The sequence below is a fragment of the Tachypleus tridentatus genome, chromosome 13 (assembly GCF_004210375.1).
Source record: "Tachypleus tridentatus isolate NWPU-2018 chromosome 13, ASM421037v1, whole genome shotgun sequence".
Lineage (NCBI taxonomy): Eukaryota > Metazoa > Arthropoda > Merostomata > Xiphosura > Limulidae > Tachypleus > Tachypleus tridentatus.
The window spans coordinates 225,279,967-225,304,410 of NC_134837.1; the positions used below are offsets into that span (position 1 = coordinate 225,279,967).

The 24,444-nt window shown below is 33.1% G+C and overlaps 1 protein-coding gene and 1 long non-coding RNA gene across 5 annotated transcripts in view; one reads left to right on the forward strand and one right to left on the reverse strand.

Moving 5' to 3' along the window:
• Window positions 1-24,444, reverse strand: part of LOC143237663 (uncharacterized) — a 125,447-nt gene that overhangs the window by 74,306 nt on the left and 26,697 nt on the right. For 2 of the 4 annotated variants that reach the window (XM_076477162.1, XM_076477160.1), the window contains exons 3-4: window positions 1,540-1,625; window positions 843-899 (exon numbers count right to left, since the gene is read on the reverse strand). In XM_076477162.1, coding sequence (XP_076333277.1) covers window positions 843-899; window positions 1,540-1,567 — 85 coding nt within the window. In that variant the 5' untranslated portion in view covers window positions 1,568-1,625. The remainder of the gene's footprint in view (window positions 1-842; window positions 900-1,539; window positions 1,626-24,444) is intronic. The other 2 variants (XM_076477161.1, XM_076477159.1) reach the window with 1 other exon arrangement.
• On the forward strand, window positions 46-7,570 carry LOC143237665 (uncharacterized). The gene is made up of 4 exons (XR_013020187.1): window positions 46-82; window positions 2,079-2,183; window positions 4,582-4,734; window positions 7,321-7,570. It is a non-coding gene; the product is annotated as an uncharacterized LOC143237665 (long non-coding RNA).

Below are 24,444 nucleotides of genomic sequence, written 5' to 3' on the forward strand. Positions count from 1 at the left end.
TGTATTGTACTAGAAGATATTTTTTTTTTGAGAACATAATTATTTGTCGGCAGTAAAATGTCCGGAGATCAATGATGTATAGGTAAAAAAGAAATTGTTGTTTTAAAGCTGTGAGCCTTATCTTATATTGTCTATTGTATTGTATTGCTTTTTAAACCCATTCCATTGGTTCTAAGAATAGAGGTTTAGACACCCTAATGATCATCATTTATTTAATAGTTGGGGAAATGTAAACAAAAATGCGATATCTTAATTTTTATGGCAACCATTTTAAAAAACGGCATCCAAACAAATAAGGTCCAAGAGCTGAAATCCTTGTCTAAGGTAATTTTGTAAACAAGTGACTCTAAAATATGGAAAGAAAATAAACATTTCTGCACATTATTTTTAGAAAGCTATAAGTTGAATCAAGGACCATAACGTTAATATTTTAACCACCATTAAATAAGTGTAATATTCAAATGTTAACTATTATTAAATAAATGTGATATACAGACTTAATTTAAGCATCATCAGATATACATAATATTTAAACTGAGCACAATAACGAACATTTAACATTAAAAATTTAGTTATTATCAAATTAGCATATCTTTTACTTTTGTTTATCATCAAAATTACTAAGACGACATTCATCATTAGTTGAATATAATGTAAAATACTCTACATATAATAAATATTTTATCCCTACATTGATGTCAGCAAAAGATGATATGGTTTACTAGATTAGTATAAATCAAATTAACTGTTATTAGCTGGACTTAAACAAAAATCTTAACTTTCATCATACATTAAACTTAGGCTGTAGCTATTATAAAGAAGATAAAAAATTAAACTCTTACCTAGCACCTCTTGGAAGAAATGGACAACAATTTGGAGTATTACTGCTATCCGGAATGCTATAAAAATTAACATAATAAATTACTTTCTATCATGACATAAATTACAACAAGTATTTCATTTTGGGAGAAAATTATGTAATACACTTTAATGATGTAAAAATATCTTAATGTTGTGTGGGATTGTATTAATTTTTGTTTTACTTTGTATTTAGAAAAAAATGTAAAATGGCTCCCACATATTTAATCTCACATGTTCATTTTTGGAGACAGATCACAAAGTTTAAAATGTCCTAAACCCGAGTAGAAGTAAATACAGCAAACAAAATAAACAGTAATACATCTAAAAACTTTTCATTTTAAGGAAGTTGAAACTTTATCCTAATGCATCTGTTAAGGGTAATTGGAGTTACATTATTGGTATTAAAAACTTAAAGAATATAGTATTTTGTTTTATTTTTGGAAAAAAAAGATAGAATATGAAACTTTTTCTTCTCTTTTAACTTAGAAAATTGAATAATTCTAGCTCACACAATTTTTTCAACATTTGTTTCCAAACTGTGTAAGTGGTTCTAATATAGCAAATTGTTCAAAGTAGTTACTAAGTTCCTCTCACTCTGGTTGCATAATGAAAAAGGCCATTCAAATAGGATAGGAAAGACTTGTAAAATGTAATATAATATGTAGAAAGAGGCAGTACCATTTTCAAAAGAATTCAGTTGATACATCAGGAATACAGTCTCTCTTATTCTGCAACAGGAATGGTCAACATCCTCATGGGTAGTGCTTGCACAATGAGAAGAAAGGCATTATTGTTTTCTGTATATAATAGTATTTTCTTAGTATAGAATCAGATTGGGCATTAATTCTTAATTATGCTTCTTTTCTGCAAGCTCTCTAATGAAGTTGGTGCTTGTTTACCTTTAACTATTTTGAGTGTTAAATGAAGTTTGTTTCATTTTTTTGTACACTGTACCCAGTTTCTTTCTTTGCTTCAAAATCAGCTGAGGTCAGGTAATTCAGGTTCACTCTGTAATGCATTCCATATTGAATCCTCTTGTTATTCTGCAGCTCCTACTAAATTACTCTTAAAGGGAAATCAGATCACCTAAGGGTATCACAAGGTATTTAGGAAGGAGAACATTTAGTGGCTTGTTAGGTCTATTAATACTGATTTTGTCCTGACAAATATATGATAGAATAGATGTCACTAAAGAGGAAACCTCTGTCTATGTCTAGTTAGTCAGTACAGAATGAAGAAGGTCGACCTTGAATCTGAAAATATTATCTAAGAAATAATGGATGCACTGCAAAAATTATTGGTTACTTTTGACTCTACAATAGGTAAGTTTCATTTCCAAGAGAAAATAATCAAGTGACAGCTAGACCAGGCCCATAAATGAATGTGTACACAGATAATGTTAGGTGATTTATCATGGATAAGACCTAGTGTGTTGAAGCTGTGTGATGTAGTTATATAACCAATACATGAAATGCATAATTTATTGTCCAGATAGAAAGCATTAGCTTAAACAGTGATCTGTTTACAGAGTGATGAAGTTCTAATGTTGTTCTGCAACTATAAGAAGTCTGCACAACAGGCAAAGTGAAAATAACCAAAAAAGAAGGTACTACTACTTACTTGATCATGCTGTGTTTGAGAGAAGGTACATGATTGCAGACACATTTAAGGTTGCTGTTTCAGGAGTGTGTAAGCAATCTTGATTCAACACAGGTATAAAGCTAAGCAGTCTGTTATTTCAATAAGATAATTATTTATGAGACTAGAGGCTGATTGGGTCAATCAGAAATAACTCGGCATTACACAGATACAGGCAACATACCTCTGATTAAAATGGCCCTGTGGATAGGTCATCAATTCGCAATCAAAGGGTTGCATATTTGAATTATGTCCCCACATTTGCAATAGGAATATGCAAGCTCAGTGCAAGAACATTCATGACAAGACTATGAATGCTTGTTATTGTATGATAGTTGCAGGGTGAAGTGGAATGAGTGTCTTAGATTTTACATTCCTCAATTCTCATACTGCAGAATTAAGATTGAAAACACTTGATAGAAACTTCATCATTTGGGTGGATCAGGTATTGCTTAAATGTGGGACGGGTGATTGGACGCTGTATCACAATGTTGTAAAGTAGGGCTATGTTGAAGTTCATTGTCCAGAACTCTAGGCTCACAGCATGCGAATGTTGATGAAATCTTGCTACACAGATAGACCCTCCCTATACATATATTTAACATTTTGAGTCTGAAAACTATTGATGTGTCTGAAAAACTGTTATTTAAACCATATTAATAGATGTAACTTTTGTATTGAATATATTAGGAGCATTCTATAAGTAGATGTAATTTTTATATTGCATGAGCTGTATGTTCCCTGGAGGCAGAGATTATTTTGTATTGAATGTTCTATACTGTAGGTAGATGTGACTTTTATATTTTTGAATACTAGAAGAACTTTTTGAGTAAACATAATTTTTATATTACCAGTAATAATAATATATTTTTTGTACTTCACATTGTCAAAATAATATGTAAATAGACATAATTTCTGTGCTTTATGATATGTAAGTCAGTTGACTGTAGATATTATTATATATTCTGGGGGTATAAGTAATTTATGCATTATATATCATACCAAAAATGACTTCTCTGTGTAGCTACTATATTTTAATTGGACATGCTATAAACCATTTTATTTTGACACTTTTTTTATTTTGTGTTCTGTAAACCCTCTGTGTTATTGTAACATTGTTCTTTCATTGGTGTTTCATTGCTGTAACTGTAACTAACACCACACAGCAAATTATGAAGGTTGACAAAATATAAAGAACTTAAAACAAGAATTTTCGACATAAATAACAACACTACAGAACAAACCACACAAACAACACAGCCACAACAGCAAACTAGAAAAACACTATATATTACACTAGTCATGCAAAGAACAATCACAACAACATACGCTAATGAAGTTAAATAACCACAACAGAGACATCCAAATAATACAAAAAAGTGAATACTCAACAAAGGGAACTCAAAATACCAACAACATAGCAATGAAAAATCTCAATCATCAAATAATTGCCCAATTATAGACCTATTAAAAACATTTTTAAAGATTTCATTGCACAGCACCAAACTCCTTAAAACAAACAAGAATGTATCACACTCATTATAAACATAGCAAAAATCCACACTACACCAATAATACCATTTATAGTACAAAAATTCATGCAAGCATTTTTAACTTAAACATTCACAATCCAACATCTTAATATCCAAGGTGGTCTTGCTTCCAAGACGCACAAAATCGAAGACCTTGTAATACAAACTAATCCTGATATTGTAATTATTACTGAAACTATGTTTTATACACAAAATTATCTTTATTCTTTGGGATATATTACCTTAAGAATAGACAGAATAAACAAAATCCCAACAAGGGCATAGCAATATTGTATAAATCTACTCTTTTTATTACTCAAAAAGATATTCAAATAGTAATGAAAATATTACTTTCAATGTTAACATATCAAATAGTGAAATAATAAGAATGGCTGGAATTTACTGCTCTCCATCTAAAATATTGGATATCCAATTTCTGTATAAAGAAATAGAATATAATAAACATATCAGTGAAGTATGACTTGATGTAACACCTATACATCATACTGTTGAAATGGGTACTGGAAAATCCGTTGCCTTTGTACATTAGATAGATTATGAAAATCATGCAGGGAGGATTTGTGTGCTTTGGACGTTATACTCTTACTTTGGAGTTTTTGCAATGGAATCTACTCTACAGAGCTATGGCAAAAATAACAGATAGAACAAAACCAGACGTGGCAATATGTACTGTGATGATTTGGTGAGGCTCCAAAATTGTTTTCACATAATGTACTAAATCTCGGTATAAGTTACTTCTCCATTGTGTAGTTCATATGCAAACGTTACGTTTCATATTTATCATTTATTTAACATTCTGTAGGTAGACATAATTCTTGTATTGCTCACTCCTAAAACAATCTGTACATAAGGCATATTGCATGTTCTTGGAACATTTTATTAGGTGACCTGGTTTTTTAATGGACAATGTTGTAGATATATTTTTTGTTTGTTTTCACATTTTAAACTCGTTTTCTAATCAGATATAATTTTCATAAGTAACATTCTATACATCTTTACAGCATTATCTCAATCAATCAGTTATGATTAAATATGAATTGTTTTCAATGGAGTATTTTATAAATAACTTACATCTATGAATGCTTTTTATTTGTTTATTTTTTATTATGCATAAAGCTACATAAATAGCTATCTGTGCTGTGCACAGTATCATGAAGCATGCTAGAACACACCATGATAACTTTTCTAACTATAGTGCCTCTAACATTGGAAGTGAAAATTCAGTTATTATAAAAAGTAATCTAATCATTTTGACAGACAGTAATAAGGATAACAAACAAATGTATCTTCATTGAGATACAATTTGAAAATACAAAAGTATACTTAGAGTTTGTATAAAGAGAATTGTTTGTTTGTTTTGGAATTTCGCACAAAGCTACACATGGGCTATCTATGCTAGCCGTCCCTAATTTAGCGGTGTAAGACTAGAGGGAAGGCACCTAGTCATCACCACCCACCACCAACTCTTGGGCTACTCTTTTACCAACGCAAAGTGGGATTGACCGTCACATTATACACCCCCACGGCGAACCCGCGACCCTCGGATTACCAGTCGCACGCCTTACGCGCTTGGCCATGCCAGGCCTGTATAAAGAGAAAACAATTATGTGATTATTCATATGATAAAATAATCAATATAGTGAAATGCAATAACATTACTTGTTATTTGAGATAAAAAATAAGTCAAAATAAAAGAAACCAATATAATAAAATAGACTCAATGAACTCTTGAAAAATTATATAAAAATATCAAATTATTCTCTTTTTCATCAAATAAAAATTGAAATAAACCCATTAGCTGTAAATTAAACATAATATAATTTAAACAAATTTCAATTAAGAAATAAAAATAATCCTTTTAATATGAAATCAAGATATATATATAAATGACTATTAGGATTATTATTAAGCACTATATGCACACTAAATAAAATAAAAATATAAACGGCAATATGTAAAATAAGTTAATGAGAAAATCACCTTTTAATAAAAACATAAATGCTCTTGGCTTTTGAACCTCAGTAGTAATTGAACTAATGAATATATGTGAGTAAAGTCCTTCAGCATTAGTAACTGAATAAACTTCGAATATGCCATGTTTTACGATAAAATGCACAGCAGTTTTATCTTCAACGATGTTGCCATAAATAGCGCTGAAGGCTCATTTTGCCTATTGACATTGCTGGAATAATGTTTCAATCCCAGGACTACAGAAAGATGCAATTGACAGTCTTCAAGAAAGCTTATTTTTCAGAAGCCTCAACTATGTGGCCCTAGTTCTTCCTTCATAATTGCTGTAACCATGGGTTACTTCTTGTGCAGGTTATAACTTTCCATATATGAGCACAGGTGATCAAGTAGTTGAATGCTTGTGCAAATCTTCTGGTAGATGAAGTTAAATATCGCAAATAGAAATAACGAATCGAACATCAAAAATTTCAAAACCTATAGATGTGTTGTGACATTGATTTTGAATGTTGATGGCCTGGCAACAACCACTGATTATTATTGCCTTGGTCAGTTGAAATTGCTTAGGCTTATACGTACTAATATGTGTATCACTTGTAAATAATTCCTTCTTATACCTGTAGCTATCCGGATCCTCAAGGCTTCAACAATTCTCGCATAAATTCTAAAAAATGCAGTCGAAGATATTCAAGTGAAACAAGGATTCGACTTTAATAAGTATGAAATTTAAAGAGTTGTCGTCTCTAATTGGTAATATGTTCAGTTAGAATTGTAAGTTTGACTTTTGTGATGCCCTGATTACTACGATTAACTATTACTTTCGTCAAATGAAACTGTATAAATTTACATGAACTCGGCCTGGCATGGCCAGGTGGTTGAGGCACTTGACTCGTAATCCGATGCTTGCGGGTTCGAATTCCCTTCACACCAAACATGTTCGCCCTTTCAGCCATGGGAGCGTTATAATGTGACGGAAAATCCCAGTATTCGTTGGTAAAAGAGTAGTCCAAGAGTTGGTGGGGGTGGTGATGACTAGCTGCCTTCTCTCTAGTCTTACACTGCTATATTAGGGACGGCTAGCGCAGAACTAATTCAAAAAACAAAACAAACAAACAAGTATTGTCTAACTGTTATATATTGGGTTGAGGAATAATTCGTGAGCGTTTTTTCAAGTTAAAAAATATATTCATAAATGAAACGCTTTCGCAAAATATTTCATGTCATTTGGTAGATAATGTTTTGCTCTAATAGATGGTGTGTTTGATTTTCATATGTCTTTAATTTTTGCTTTCATTTTCAGCTCATTAAATGGAATGTCAAGTGGACAAACTCGAGCATTTTTGACACCATCTTCTTTTCGCATTTAATTTCTTACAATATCGTTTACAACAATGCATACTATATACCAAGGTATTACATGAAATAAAGTATTATAATAAATGTTTTGTGTGTAATGTGTTCATGCATTGAAGTATTGTATAGTCTTGCATGTAATGCTTGAATGAAATTATTTAAAAACGCTCACGAATTATTCCTCAACCTAATAGAACCTGGGTCCAGTAGGAAAAATGAGGCGAGACTGCAAACATGGATTCCATAGCAGGCCAGTTACGGCACAAGCACTAGTCTCTCTCTTCTGAACATAGAAATTTGTTAACAGTGATAATTCATGTTCCATCATATTCCTTTTATATACTAATAACAGCTAGAGGTTACTCTAAAGTACCAATACATGTGTATTACTTCCTGCCTCTGGCTGAAAACTCATGTTTTCATACATTTTAACTATACTTTGTAATGAATCAATATTCAGTAAAACTGTGTACTTATTAAAAAACTTCAACCTACATGCTTAAAAACAGTTTTTTTTTCTTTCAAACAAAATAAAAGCTTACGTATTACTTTTATCCATTCTATGAAAATCCATTACCTGCCAAGTATTTCAGTGTTGATACTGGAAATTTTTCACAAGAATTAATGAAAATATCAGGAACTTTTTATTTTCAAATGTCGTTCATCAGGTCATATAAGAGATCACGTCCTTTATTTTCATTCATATATTGCTTGACAATTGTGTTCTCAGAGTAATTGACAACACTTATGAGTGACTTGTGTAACATCCATAGATGTTTGCAAAAACATTGCAGCCTTACGTATATTTATGCATATATATTACCATACACATATATATCACGACATTACACATCGTCGTATATACTAATAGTGTTAGACAGAATGCTTCTACTTTAAAAACCATTATTATGACAACTTACACACAGTATTTCAGTTAGCCATGACTAAATTAATAGTTACGGTACCATCTACAAGCCTTAAACTCATCACTCTTTCTTGTCATCACAAAATCAGTAATTATTGGTAAAACTGAACTGAACTAAGACTTTTTATTAAACTTATTTTGATTAGGATTAATATTAATGCCCTTACTACTGTATATCTATATCAATAAACACTCAGAACAACCTAGGCCAAATACAATATTCCATAGTAAAATATATTCAATGCTTTAAACTGCTGATAATACAGGTAACTGAATTAGCGAAGATAATGCATTTCCATTTGTAAGTTGACTCACTCACTTTAGTTAGCATTACAAAAAAAAAAAAGAATAAAGGCAAATCCAGTGAAACGAACATTTTACTCAAATGTATAACAAGTTGATTCACATTATGCGCTGAGAAAAACACAACTCCAACACTGCAACTGGGAGAGCTATATCACTTCAAATGCTCTGGATACGTCTAGTGAGTATCAAGAGATCTGCTGCATAGATATTGCTTTACCACTAGGTTATACACAGTAAATGATTTTTGCAGAATATTAGACAGAATTTTGAATCAGAAAATTATTTTACAGTCCAGAAAATAATGGTCTCAATGTCATTTCAGCTGAGTTTATAAAAACCCAATGATCATTCTCAGTTTTAAAACTAATGATATTCTAAGAAATCCAACTAAAACTGTTTGAACAATGAAACAAATGAGCAGCGATCTTCATACATCCTCTCTCGAAATTTCTAATTGAAAGTAAATGGCGCAACACCTTTGACTCTCATTCATCTTATAATTAACAAAACATCTTAACTTTATACAATAAATTAGCAATCATACAATATAGAATATACATTGCATAGTTAAACATCATTTGATATCTTTGAAAGCAGGCAGGGAATGCCACTTATTTTTGGTCATTGATCTATCAGTTTTATTTGGAAGTTAATCACAGCAAGATACCATAGCTATACTGAGCCTTTTTTCCAAGTGCTTCTTCATCTGATCTATCTTACAAAATCAGATATATACTTTGATCATCTTCTTCGTTATTAACTAAGCAAACATAATGCAACAAAACCCTCATTCTCTTCTAGCTCATCAGCCATAATTCCTGATTTCTTAAGCTAGTACAAAAATAGGTCCATCAGTAACATACAACCAAAGCTTGTTGACATTTTCCATTAGCTTATGCACACTACGATAAACATGCATGCCAATGGAGCAATTAGTTGGGATACGTTTTCATCAACCACGTGACTCCAAAGTGATCGTTATAGTTTCCATACTAAAAAAGTTAAGATGGTGTGAGTGTCTTTACTAAATGTTTCTAGGTTATAGTAAATATTACAAGTCTTTTGCAGACATACAAACAGAATTTTTACTTAAAAGTTGTCTATGTAAACATGGAGTCAGAGAGTTGGCTGCTAGAAATGCAAAGTGATTTTCATTTAAGATTAAAAATACTTTTTTTCTGAAAAATTTCAAACTCGATTTGCATAATTTATGAAACCTCCTAAATAAATATATATTTTTTTTTTTCAGAAAAAACCTTATATCTCATCTGTTATTTTTCTAACTTAACTCTATAAGGGGGTCTTTTAATTTGACCAATCTTATAACCACCATAAAACTTTAAAGGTTAAAAAGTCCGATATACAATAAGTAGTACTGTTCTTTTTATTATTGACCATGAAGTTTTAAAGTACTTCTGAGAGTTTCAACCTCTAACCTTTTTACATTTATGTATATATTTATTTAAATGTTAGTAACTGAAGTAAAAACGCTGTCCAATATAAAGCAATGAAACATTGTTTCTGCCATTATAATGTTTATACAACCCCATAATATGACACTATCAATAGCAAATAAGCTCATTCACCTCAATTACCTGAGCTTTTCCACAACATTTATCATAAGCCTAGCGAAATTGGTAGATTATCATTAACCATAACAAAGTTTCCATGCACAAAATATTATATTTTAAAGTAAGATTTAAGATTTTGTAATCAAAGATTTGCTCGTGCATTTTTTTCTTTTCGAATGTTAACTATCCCATATGAAAAGTAATTTGATTTTAAGATTTAAAATGGCGTTATGCATCAGAAAATTGTCAAATTTCATTTGCAAAATCTCTATAACCTTCTACTAACTTCCAGATAAGTATCAAACTTGTTTGAAGAAATATTTTACATTTTATCTGTTGTTTTCTCTATCACACCTCTGAGCGGGGCTGGTCGAATTGATTGACCTTGTAACTACTAAAAGTAATTAGAAAATAAGGTTTAAGTTATGTTTTTCGTTCTAGTGTGTTTGTGTGTGTGTATTTTTCGTATAGCAAAGCCACAAAGGGCTATCTGCTCAGCCCACCGAGGGGAATCGAACCCCTGATTTTTCGTTCTAGAATGGCTACAAATTGTAACATGTAACTACAAATGTTTATTCTAGGTAGATTAAATCTCTGAACATTATACATCTATTTACATTTATTATTTTGTTATTTCATATTCCTTTCAACCATGCCCGATTAACATTACGGAAGTTGCAATCACCGCGCACGTGCATCTTGTGTTACCATATGCAATAGCATAATACTCACTTTCACAAAGTGACCTGGCTTGGCTTTGGAGTTTGTAAAATACAGTAACATTTCAATTATACTACATTGCATATATAAATATATATTATTACTTAAAAAAATTAAATTTAAGTTATTTTTCTTAAAATATACAGCATAGGCAAACATGATGACAGATGCAATGCATTATTTCCTGTTCATAAATCAGACTGCATTAACTCAAAGAATAATCTATCCAAGTATGAATGAAGTCCCCAGTGCTACCTATAATCACAGGCACTAAAATGCTAACTGGAGCACCAGACAAATTTGAGATAACCCAGACTAGTGGTATCCTAGCATGACTACTGCTACACCATCCTAAAAGCAAGTAATAACTACACTGTCAACACACCTGAGACCACTGGATGAAGACTGTGTAAGCAATATCAAGTCAACAGAGGGGCAGAAGCTCAGTATTTGACATATTTGTGGGATGAGAAGTAGCTCACAATTACAAAGAGATTGGCAATAAGTCTAATAAAACAACTGATGTATAGACTTCCACAGAGAATAAGGAAAGTAGTTAGTATCAAGATAAACAGGATGTTAAATAATGTAATCATACTGCTTTCAGAAAGTGCAGGGTCATCTCCCATTATGACTGACAAGAAAAGGTAGTATAAACCAAGATTCTGTACCTATTTCAATACTTGATATTTGACCTCTGGATACTGGTAAATTAAGCAGATTGAGCTAAAATAGAGCTAAAACTGCTTTCAGCACTCAGTAAGATTCGAACAAGTTTCAAGTCATGCTTTGCTCTTTTATAATATACCCTCACTTTGAAGACTGATGGAACTTATAGTGAAGAAGAATTTTCAATGCCTTTCCTTTAATCGTTTACTGCTAAATTAGAAGCGACTAGCGCAAATAGCTCTCGTGCAGCTTTGCGCGAAATTTAAAACAAACAAACAAACGAAAGATAATGTTAGGATTATATAGAAACCACATTCTTTACAGTAGGTGTCTGTGGCTCGTTGGTGATAAATTTCAATAATAAATAGAAAACACACATTCATTTTGTTTTAAAATAATGTATATTCAAAACAAGTGAAATGTATGTACAAAATTTCAGTACACTATTATTTACTACAGTTGAATCTAGACCGTTAAATAATCATCTCCTTTTCGTCAAAATCCATACAGACGGGTTCAATTACCTTATAACATGGGGCTCCGCGAGGAAATTTTTGAATGTTAATATTTTTTTCCGAAAACTATAAAATTGAATCAGAATACGCTGTACAAAAAAAGTAAAAATTAAAATATATATTTAATATAAGACGTTTATTGCGTATTGGGTCTTTTAATATTTTATTCTGCCTAACGCCAGACGATTTTATTTAGCTTAGGGGAAGTTCTCACGGTGAAAGTGTTAATGCAATCTTAGTTAACTTCGACCGTGGCATCCATCACTGGTTGCAGGTAGATATGGCACCATCTCAAGATCACATGCGTCATTGGAAATGCAAGATAGCCTAGTAATTATCGTATGAAACATCGGTCAAACCTGGGTAGTGGTGCCAACTGTCTTTTAAAAGCCAGATCTAGATTAGTAACTAAGTGTCGAACGAAATGAAAAAAAAAAAGAACCATGACGTCATAGCTGAAACTTGTCCAAATTTGAAACATTGTGATGCAATTAGATGCAGTATCAATTGTTTCAATTTCAAAGTATAGTTTTACGAAGTATAATTATATTTATAGCAAGTATAATTAGTAATTGTTACGTTAGGTTAGATTCGTAGTAGTTTAATTAGACAAACTTGGTACCAATGAGTTCTATGACGTCATATGCTCGCATGACGTCATGTTTCACTTCGTTCGAGATTTAGACCCACGTCAAATCTGGCTTAATATGTTGTTATTTGGCTTTAAAATTTCTGTTAAAGGCAAAGAAACAATTATAAAAATAATAGCTTACCGTTTTTCTTTAGAAAAATATATTACTCTAGAGGCCTAACCTTTTCCCACTTTATTTCTTCTTCGTTATGGCAACACAGATCTTAGGTTGGCGTGTGATTGTATTATCATAAAACCCAAGTGCTTGGCGAGATTTCATTAAGAAGCTAATTTGTGTCCGTGAAAATACTTTTGAAGTGCCAAAGATATAAGAATACGTTTTGACAAATTATTAATTAGTTGTCACCTTTATAGTGAACAAGTGGCTGAATATCAGTAGTAAATCTGATACGAGTAAAACTCTTTTTACGCCTAGGCTCAATACGAATTCATCGGCATTATCGTCGTGTGCAAGCACTTCAACGCAGGATGATGCAAGAAGTACCGAAACAAGAAAGAAAAGAAAGTATGATGAAAGTTTTATTTAATATGGTTTTACATGGGCAGGTAATGAAGATGGACCTAATGTGTTGAGTGTTGAGTAGTGTTAAGTAACAGAAGTTTGTACCCAACAAAGTTACGACGGCATCTAGAAATTAAACACTCCCAATTAAAAAATCCAACTTCTGAGTATTTCAAAAGAAAGTGTTTGCAATTAAATGTAAGGAAAGTTACATTTCGTTCGTTTGTCCATCAGGACAACAAAGGTACTCTTATTGCTTTATATCGTGTTAGTTACCGTATTGCAAAAGCAGGTGAAGCTCCTACAATTGCAGAAGATTTTATAAAACCATGCGCAAAAGATTTGGTAGATTGCATGATTGATGAGAAATTTCTTAAAAACATTATTTAAGTGCCCCTTTCTGACAACTCGGTTTCTCGAAGCAAATTGCTTAACGGATAATAAGGCGAGTAAAACCGTGTCCAATTTTTTCGCTTCAGATGGATGAATCAATATATGTCGTAGGTTATGCAATGTTGCTTGTGTTTGTTCGCTATATTCATGAAGCTAGTTTTGAAGAAGACATGCTAATTTGCAAACCTTTGCTTACTCAAACAACAGGCGAAGAAATATTTAAACTGATTGATTTATTTGTGGAAGAGAATGAGATCTCGTGGCAGCTTTGCTCAAGTACTTGCACTGAAGGGGCTGCAGCTATGATTGGAAAAGTTTCAGGCGCAGTGGCACGCATAAAAAAGAAAAACCCGAACATCAAGAGTATCCACTGCTGTCTTCATCGTCATGCACTTGCAGTGAAACGAATGCCAGAAGACTTAAAATGGGTATCGGGTGATGTCATAAAAATAGTTAACTTTATAAAATCAAGACCATTCAATGCGAGGATCTTCAGTTTACTCTGTGAGGATATGGTAAGTTTGTATAAAACATTTGCTGCTTCATACTAAAGTCCGATGGATTTCTTGGGGAAAAGTGCTTGTTTAATTTTACTGACTGCTTCAGGATATAGGTTTCTTTCTATCTGAATGGCATTTAGAAATTGCATACAAATTAAGGGACAAATGCAAGATACAGAAAGTGGCTTACCTTTCGGACGTATTTGCCTATGTAAATGAAGTGAATGCTACAATGCAGGGTATCAGGGTAATGTACTTCAGAGCTCAGAGTAAAATGGAAGCGCTTCAACGTAAGCTAAATTTTTAGGGTGAATGTATACTTATGGAATAACTTAATTGCTTCAAAAATCTCAGTGGTATTTTGCTTATGAATGAAATTTCCTTAAGTAAAGATGCAAAAGATTCAGTCTTGCAGCACATATCTGATTTGTGTACAACTACTGGAGAGTATTTCCCTTCTCATCTGGCGCTAGTGACCGATTGTTTCTATTTTTAATGCATTTTTTTATTAAGGCTCCAGAATGTTTTTTCTTTCTGATTGGAAGCTCCTCAGGTCTAAAAAGTTTGGGAATCCCGGCCCTAGAACACCCTTTGGCAAGATGAATTATTTTTCTTTATCTCTGTTGTTACAATACAAGGTGTGATCGTTTCTGGTTAGAAAGTGTCCATTATAGCTAAACTAACAATCATACTATGTATCCGTACATATTTATAACATGCAACAATATCTATCTCTATAGTGATAATAATATTACATAAACTAGAAAACTTAGGAGCTTCAAGTAAGATGACCGCAACAATATTACACAAGCCTATTTCTAGTACAACATGTCCGCTTTACACAGTGTGCGATTCACACAGAGTTATGTGGCAAAATTTGTTCTAACTACCTCTTTTAAAATAGTTATCTTTTTAAATTCTTATTATGAAAGCAATATAATAATTAAATAATAATTTTGCTTCTGAAGCAGTTGATGGAACATAGTTTTATCTCAAAATGAGTTGCAGTAAATAAATTCAAAACATTTCTCTTACTCTGAATAAACGTATTAGATATTTCAAATCACTAACAATAACTTATTTTCAATAAAACTCTTCTTCCGTTACTAAGCATACTGGATGTTATGTCGCATCCTAGTATTGCATGCATAAATAAGATTTTAAGGCATAAATATGGACCAAAAACAGTCTTGCCAAAACTGATTGTCCTGTCTTCCTTTCGGAATTTAACTTTGATTCATACTTGAAGTAAACTTTGAGGCATCAATTCCTGAATAGTACAACACCAGAACAAGGAGATCAGTGTCTTCACAAATGACGAATGTGTGAAAACTGGACTAAGATATGACAACTATTTGGACAATTAATATTTCTGCTTTACTTTTACCATGATGTACTTTAAATCATTTCCTTTGTTGTCCATTGTCTAACATGCAAATGAATACCTATTTCTATCTTTTGTTATTCAGAATATAGTATAGTTTTCTCTGTTCTCAAATTAACTATGCAGTGTTTGTGGTATCTGCAGCATTGAATTCAATAGTGGCAGGTAGGAACCTTGGTTGACCAGTGCTCATTTCTAAGCCGGCACATCCTGTCAATAGTATCAAAACCCATGATTCCTATAAGAATAAGTTGAAACTTCTCATTTTCCTCCTCATATCTATTAGACTACCCGTAAGGCTTTAATAACTAAAATATGTAGTAGAACGTGTATAAAAATGTTCAGACAAATAAAATAAACTAACCCAACTTCACTTTTTTAGATCATTAATCAAATAAACCCTTGTGAAGATGGACGTGTAAGAGGAGCACATTAGAGATATAATGCTTTATGAGTTTAAAAAAGGTAACATGCAGCAGGAGCTACATGAAACATTCAAGGTGTTTATCGTACGGAGTTTCTCAATGATATAAAATCTCAAAGGTGGTTTCAGAAGTTCAGATCAGGTAATTACAGCTTAAGTGATTCGCCACGTTCAGGTAGTTCTGTTGAGTTTAATATTGACTTGCTGCTGGCTGCACTTGATGAAGATTGTGCTGTAACAGTTGAAGAACTAGCATAGAAGCTAAATGTAACACATTGAACAGCTTACCGTCATCTGTAACAGCTTGGTGTCAAAACTTGGAAAATGGGTCCCCTATGATTTGACAGAAGCCAACCTTAGAGAAACTTTCATTAATGTAACTCACCTTTCTTGGACAAGTTAGTGACTGGAGATGAAAAATGGATATTTTATTAAAATGTGAAGCACCACAGACAATGGCTCAGTGCAGGTAAATTGGCTAAAGCACAGACCCAAACTGAACCTCCACTCTAGAAAAGTCTTGTTAAGCGTTCAGTTGGATAATGTTGGTGTGATCCACTTTGCGTCGCTGCTATTCAATGTAACGATTACATCAGACTTCTATTGTCAACACTTAGAGCGCTTGAATGTTGCACTGAAAGAAAAGAGGCCTGCTTTGATCAATCGTAAAAGTGTTCTGTTACACCAGGATAATACGCAGCCCCATACAACAAGGATCACATCTGCAAAGATTGAAGAGGAAAACTGGAAAAAAACTTCCACATCCTCTCACTCTCCAAACCTTGCCCCATCTGATTATAATCTATTCCGAGGTTTGCAGAACTACCTTGATGGAAAAGAGCTTGGAACACATGAAGATGTCAAAACTACCCTCTCTACATTCATCTCGTAATGTTTAAAGGTTTAAGGATCATGAAATAAAGCGTGTAGTATTATGCTGATGTCATGAGTATTGACCTTGCAGCAGTTTCTATTTCCGACCTTTTCACACTTATTTCTTATGTTTGTATAACTGCTAGCGACTGAAGTTGAAATTTACTGATCATTAACGAAATGAATCACTAATCCTGCCGTTAACCTGTTTATTTGACACCATAATTAAGCACCGTCAATAGCAAATAACCTTTTGTGATGCAGTTATCAATGCTTCTTCACGGAGATGATTATAATCCCAGCTCCTAGAACATAGTGGGAGAGGATTTTAGTGGGTTCAATGACAATTGTCTAAAGCAGGAGTCTCCGAATTACGGCCCGAGACTTCGGTTTATCCGGCCCACCAACAGTTTATTAAAGTAATAAAATATTTTTTTAATATTATAAAAACAAAAAAGTAAACCGTAATTGAGCAAAAGCCAATCTAATTGCGACACGGCCCGTCAGCAGTTCATTAAAATAATAAAATCATTTTCATTTTTAATAATATAAAAATAGAAAATGAAACGTAATGGAATAAAAGCCAATCTAGGTGCGAAACACTTTTCTATTTACAGTAAAATGTCATACTACTTAGTATTGCCACATCTTTCTTGCAGATCCCAGTGCCTTAAAGCAACGTATTTCTTCCCACGTCTGCCTCGTGCACCTCAGTATGTGTCAGCGAATGCTGCTGTTTACTTTATGTTGGAATTCATAGTTGTTCCTAGTTATTATGTCAGGACAAGGGAATGTCGTGTTTTTAAAGAATAGTGGAGTGTGGACTACTTCGTTATTGAATCATGTAACAAAGCGTTATGCTTAATGTGCAATGAGACTTTTTGCAGTGCTAATTGAAAGAATAGAACATTTGCAGAAATTACCAAACCAAGCCTTAATCAAACTATCCTCGGGAAAACTACCTTCAGACAAATTCGAAACCTTGAAACGTAATTTATTGTCACAATAGTTTGTATTTAAGAGGAAGAAAGCCAAGAATGAAGCTGCAACAAGAGCAAGTTTCCGAGTGGCACACCTGTTAGCCAAGCGAAGAAAACCATTTACCGATGATGAGCTAGATAAATTACGTATGATTAAGCAGCCGAAGAAATGTGCCCAGAAAAAGTAGACTTAATTAAGATTATTAGATTTTTGGCGAATATAGTTGCTCGTAGAGTCGAGGACATTGGAAGTAATATTATGTTTCAACTAAAAGACAAGTCCAAATAATTCGAATTCTTTTACATCGAGTTTGACGAGTCAACAGATAGCTGTTGTCACACTTCACAGTTGCTGTTGTTTATTTGCGGAATCAATATTAGTTTTGAAGTGACTAAAAATTAGCTTCTGTGCACAATATGCATGGAACAACCACAGGTGCGGACATTTACAAAGATATCGAGAAATCACTAACTTAGTACAACTTGAAATGGAAATGGCTAAAGTGCGTTACAACAGATGGTGGTAAAAATACGTGTGGTGCAGGAAAATGTTTAGTTGGGCAAATTTACAAAGCTGTTGAAAATGTGGGTTGTTCCAAGCCTATGGATCTTCACTGCATTATTCATCAGCAGGCACTGTGTGAAAAATATCTGGATCTCTCATGTGTCATGGAACCTGTAGTTTTAACAGTGAACTTCAATCGTTCTCCTGGACTCAACTATCGTCAATTCCGTGAATGTTTGGTGGAAACAGAAGCAACATATACTGACTTGCCCTTCCAAGCTTCGGTTCGATGACTTAGCTAAGGGAAAATTGTGTCGCGATATTTTGAGCTTAGAACTGAGAATGAAAATCCCTTGAATGAAAAGAACCGTCCTCAACCGTTACTCACAGTTGAGGAGGAGTTACTTCACACACTTTCCATGTTGTGAAAAGTTCAAGCAAGAAGTGTGATCTCCATTCCCATGCAGGTTTGCACGAAATATTCTTTCTGACCTGAAACTGCAATTCAAGGAACGTTTTATTTATCTTGATGAGTGTGCAACAGAAATAAGGATCTTTCAAAACTATTTGATTGTGTTATTTATGAACTACCGCCTGTAGTTCAAATGGAAGTGACTGATCTGCAATTTCACCACATGTTGAAGGACAAATACAAAGAAGAGAAACTGATAGAGTTCTATAAATGCTTTCCAGGTGATCAATACGTTCATTTAAAAAAACTTAGCTCGTGGATTCATTTCAGTTTTTGACACTACCTATTTCTGTGAAAAACATTTTCAAAGATGAAATACGTGAAATCTAGTTACAGATCAGCTTTATATGATGAGCATTTGTTATCACTTTGATTATAGGTAGCGCTAACTTTGAAACTCACTTAAGTGTAATTTTCTCAGCAAAGCACCAATTTTATGCTTGTCACCAATGCTGAAAGAAGAAGTTTGTGCATCTTAAATGTTTTAAGTATGTGCTCTTATGAGAAGTAAATTAGTGATGTTGTATTCTGATCATATATGCATCCCTACTTAATTAACCACGATCCCTCCCGCCCGCGAAGCCTAAAACGATCAAATTCTCTGCCATTGTTCATAAAGGTTTGAAGTCCCCTGGTCTAAAGTAATAAAAGTGCAAGAAAATGCTCAGAATATGGCTTTTCATAAACTCCGGACTGATCCAGTAAATGTGGTAGGTATTTGGATGTTAATTACTTTTCAAGGATGGTATAGGTGTACCTAGCGTGTAAGTATTTATGAACAAGTATGTATATGATTACGATTTACTCATAAATGTTTAATTTTTAGTTTTTTCATAAAACAAAGCACATTAAATAAAAGGTATATATACAAAAACAATTATTTCTAGCACTAAGTTGATTTATACTTGCATATTGTACTTGTTAAGCCTCGACATAAGCCTAATTTATTTTATCAAACAGAAAAGGAAGACAAATTAATTTTTATAGTTTTCAGAGATGCATTTTAGAAACCCAAAAAGTTATCAAATTATTACACGGGAACACGCAAAACCAATGTAATTTGTCTGGCTATATGTGGGTTAGAAATCTCATATCTATTTAGAGCAAAGACTTCAATATTTTCAGTCAAATATAAGTTTCTCCTTCAACCCAATTACATACAGCTGTCAGATTTGCGTAGTTTGGAATTTGCTTTTTTCTGTTGGATAAGAAAGTGCACTTAAGAGAAGTAGGCGTGAGTAGACGAGAGATTTCAAAAATGGAGTAGTTGGGGGAGTTTCCGTGGTAAGTTTGCAAAATATATTGATATTTCAGCAAATAAAAAAGGAGGAGGTTTTTATTTTATATTTTACCATAAAAATGTCTGAAATGTAAGTTTCTAATTCGTTAATCACTATCAAAATAGTGTGACAGACGTAAGAGAATATAAACTGAATAATAAGACAAGAAGACATGACATATGACACACAAAAAGCATATTTATGATTTGTTTAATGTTATGTTTTTTAATTAATAAGTTAAAATATATATAATATTAAAGTTGGATTATAAAATGCACTGTAATGTCAGTTATTTAACTAAATTTTAAAAATAATTAACACGTGACATGCGCTATTTGACCTATCTGTTAAGACAAGGTTAAGCCATTGAGTTTTAATTGGACACTTACGCAAGTAACAATGAAGCTTGAACAGTGTCTCTGTAGTTAAACGGAATATATAATTGCATGAGCTATTCGCATGCTCTTAGCTTCTGAATGCAGAAACTGTATGACAAAGAAACAGCTGCTTTTTTGTTTGTTTTTTACTTTCACACAAAACTATATGAGGGCTATCTGCACTAGCTGTCCTTAATTTACAAGTGAAAGACTAGAAGGAAGGCAGCTAGTCATCACAACCTACAACCAACTCTAGGCCTGCATTTTACCAATGAATAGTGGAATTGACCATTACATTATAACAACCTATCAGCCCAGCCTCTCAAATTGTAATGTGAGTGCTCTAACCACTTGGCCATGACAAAATGCTTGCACTGGTTGTTTTTGTAAAATAATATTACCATTACTTGTATTATAGGAGGTTGCACATTCAAGTGGATTATATTTTGTGTAGTGATTAGTAATCTGGACTTACCATAGTACATTAAGTAATATCACTTTAAGAATATGACTTTTCCATAGTTTATCACCTCAGCCTGAAACCTAGAAACACAGATGGACTATCCTTCCATATAGTGCACAGATAGCCCTCGAATAGCTTTGTGCGAAATTCCAAATTCCATATAGTGACATACTGTCCATTTGTCGAATATCCTGTCCCTGGATACTATGTGAGTGTTGGAGCTAACTGTTTAAGTCACAAAGAGAACAAACTATAAATAAGAATGATCCACTAGTGGTTGGAAAGTTGATGCTTCTGAAGCTCTGAGAGGATCAACTGAAGGATCTTAGTCCGATGTGAGTACTCCATGCTGTCAAGCAGTAATGAAAGTACTTAGCATGTATCTTTGTAATCTGTGGCACAAGTACGTAATAAGTGTTAAAAAGCATGATGTGCCACTACTATCAACCTACGAGACAAGTGATCCAACAATGATACAGCTTATGTAGAAGGAAAAATTCCTGACTTTGTATAACACAGAAACAGGAGGACATTAAGATATGATATACACTTGTACTGACATTTGATGACTGATAGTTCTTCTGATTGAGAGTCAATTGAGACATTTAGTGGTTTATGAGTACTGTGTAGTGTTTGCTAAACTGAGAAAAAACTTGACTGAAGCATCAATACATAAATTTCACCGTTAACTTCTTTATGAAGCGGGCCAAAGCTTTCACATTGGAAAAGGGAATTAACACAGACTATTGTGAATGTGTTAGCTGGGATTGAATAAACCAGCCTGGACCACTGGAATAACACCATATGTATTAGGGAGTTAACTTTAACAGCAACTTGATTTTTGAGTTATATGTGGGTATATTGAAGACGTGTGCTTCACTTTACCAACCTTGTCTGATCAGAATGGACAATACAGAGTACCAAGTGAATGCTTACAGAGTTTGTTAATCCCAACAGAACTGCGATATGTGATGATGGATGGAAGAGGGATCAAGAGGTTATTAACTGAAACTGTTCATGTATCTGTGGAAAGTTTTATTACCTGTGGACGTGATGTTATATTTTACACAAGGAGAAGCACTCCAATGTCTCCAGCTGTATGTAGAGTGATTGAGAACAATGATGGTTGACACTCATGAATTTACCCAACAACAACTCGAGAAAAGTGATTGTTAACAGAAGAAGTGCGAAAACTGAACAACAAAAATGGATGTTCCAATGTGAGAACTTAGTGTGAATACAGTATTTATCACTCTCATAAAAGCAAATTATTCCATATTTAACACTTCAGTGACTTGGTTCTCTAATGTATACAAGAGATCCAAGATGTTCAAAAGTGACTGGAGTACATTACTAAGCAGCAGACATAAGTCAGAGACCAACTTTTGGTACTTTAACATGATTAGAAGTTGTAACGAGAATCAGTGAACTCGAGGGAAATAAGGACACCAGACGAGAGACAGGAAGCTGTAAAGACTTAGCTGGTGTTATTTAATGTGAGAAATGAGGATTTCTTCAAAATGACAATGATTACCAACTCCTATTAGCTGATGTAATACTATCGTCAGCCTTCTGATTAACTTCAATGGGACTGATCATAAAAGCTAAGACAGCCAGATTATCTGGAGATTATTGACACAATGGGTGTAATGACCCTTGCTTTTTGATCTTAGATTTGAGTTAAAAATAAACTATTTATGCACTACACTGTAGAAATATCACTCAGTTATCTACAGTTAAGATGATCATGTGACTGAAAGTGAATAATATTGATTTACAAGCCACTACATTAATATTATGATGAAAGTATCTCCAAAATTTTGAGGATATTACTCAGATAATCTAACTTTGTAATGACAACTCTGCAGACCATACATTGGATAAATATTTCATTGAAAAATATGGAAAATACGCTGGATCTATGATCTACAGGGAGTTCTATTTTCTCTGAATATACATCGAAGTATACTTGTACCAGCACATGTTTTCTTGGTAAACGTTTAGTTCAAAGGTTTTGGCTTTTAATAGTTTTTCCAAAACTTAATCATTTTATGAAGACTGAAATATAAATGACTTACGTTTTAAAGCGTTAGATGCTACTACAATTAGTACTGACCATAGTGTCGCTCGGTAAGTTGAATATTACAGTAAAGGTTCATGTGTTAGCCAGAGTTCTTGACAAAGCATGATGAAGGTATATGGTAATATATGTATATAATCAAACACATGTATGTGTGTGAAGTACATTGATGAGTGTGTTTAAGACACATTAAATTAAATCAATCAGTTACACATAGAGTATTGTAATAAATAAAAACAAAGATAAATATTTTTATCTCTATGTTAGGGATTTACCAGTGTAAGGCTAACTATAATGAATGACATCGAAAGTATTATTTAAATTTCAGTTTACCTGTTACTTTAACTAATATTGCGATGATATTTCAATTTAGAATTGAAATGTTTGGCAGATGGTGATGTTTTCATGAAAGAGATACAACAACCATGAGACTCACGCTAAGAAAGAGAAACCACAATTTTTCCTGTTGGCTGTTAAATAATTGTACTTGGTGTTTCTCGTAAGCATAATGCAGAAAATGTTTCAACTTGATCAAGTTGAAATATTAATGAATTAGTGAAATTATAAGTAGTGCATAAAATTCACAGATAATAAATAAAGTATTATAACAAATATTTATATGGTTTATCCAGTACCTTATTTGGATGTGATAGGAATATTTCTGAAACATAATTGATCTATAAAGTCTTGTTGAGTATTTTATTAATGTTGTTTCATTACAAAATACAGTTTTGAAGAATGAAAATATAGGTAATAAGTGTAATGGGGAGGAGGAAGGTATCATCAGTGGATTTTTGTCATTGATGCCGTAATCGTTAACCTGTTTTTAAATTGTTAAAAGTCTCTAAAGAAAGAACACGAAAGTGTTGACAAAGGATAAAGGTAAAAGGCAATTAGTACTGCTTAACCTGAATCATCTCGACTGTGTTAGACCTATAGAGTCTTAATACTCATTTCTGATGTTCTCTGGAAATGTTCTGCGAACGAGGATGCCGTGAGTACATGTTAATCCTGAAAATGTGTTATTGAGCAGTAACTATTTCACAGCCATAATAAAGAATTCGACTTCCCTATACACTTGGCTGAACCTTTTACAAATTAAAAGTTAGATTTTCAATATTTAAGATTAAGTTTCAGCCATGGTCGGTATTTATTTTATCGACTAGAGAAGGGTTTGCTGCTTTATTACAGTGAATTCTATTTATGAAGTCTTCTTTCTGTGTGCTATGAAGATAAATCGCTTAAGCTCACCATTTTACATTGCTTCCCAACTGCTTAAGAATGTCCATGAAGTTCTTACGCAGCGAGGCCCTCAATGTTTCGACTACGTTGAGGTAACCAGCTTTTCCTTCATCGTGAATGAGCATACGAGTATAGATGAAAGTGTATTGTTGGCCAAGATGTCAGAGAGAAAGAACCTGCACAATAGTGAATGGGTTGGCTAATTTCACCAGGAGTTGAGATCCCTCCATTGACTGGG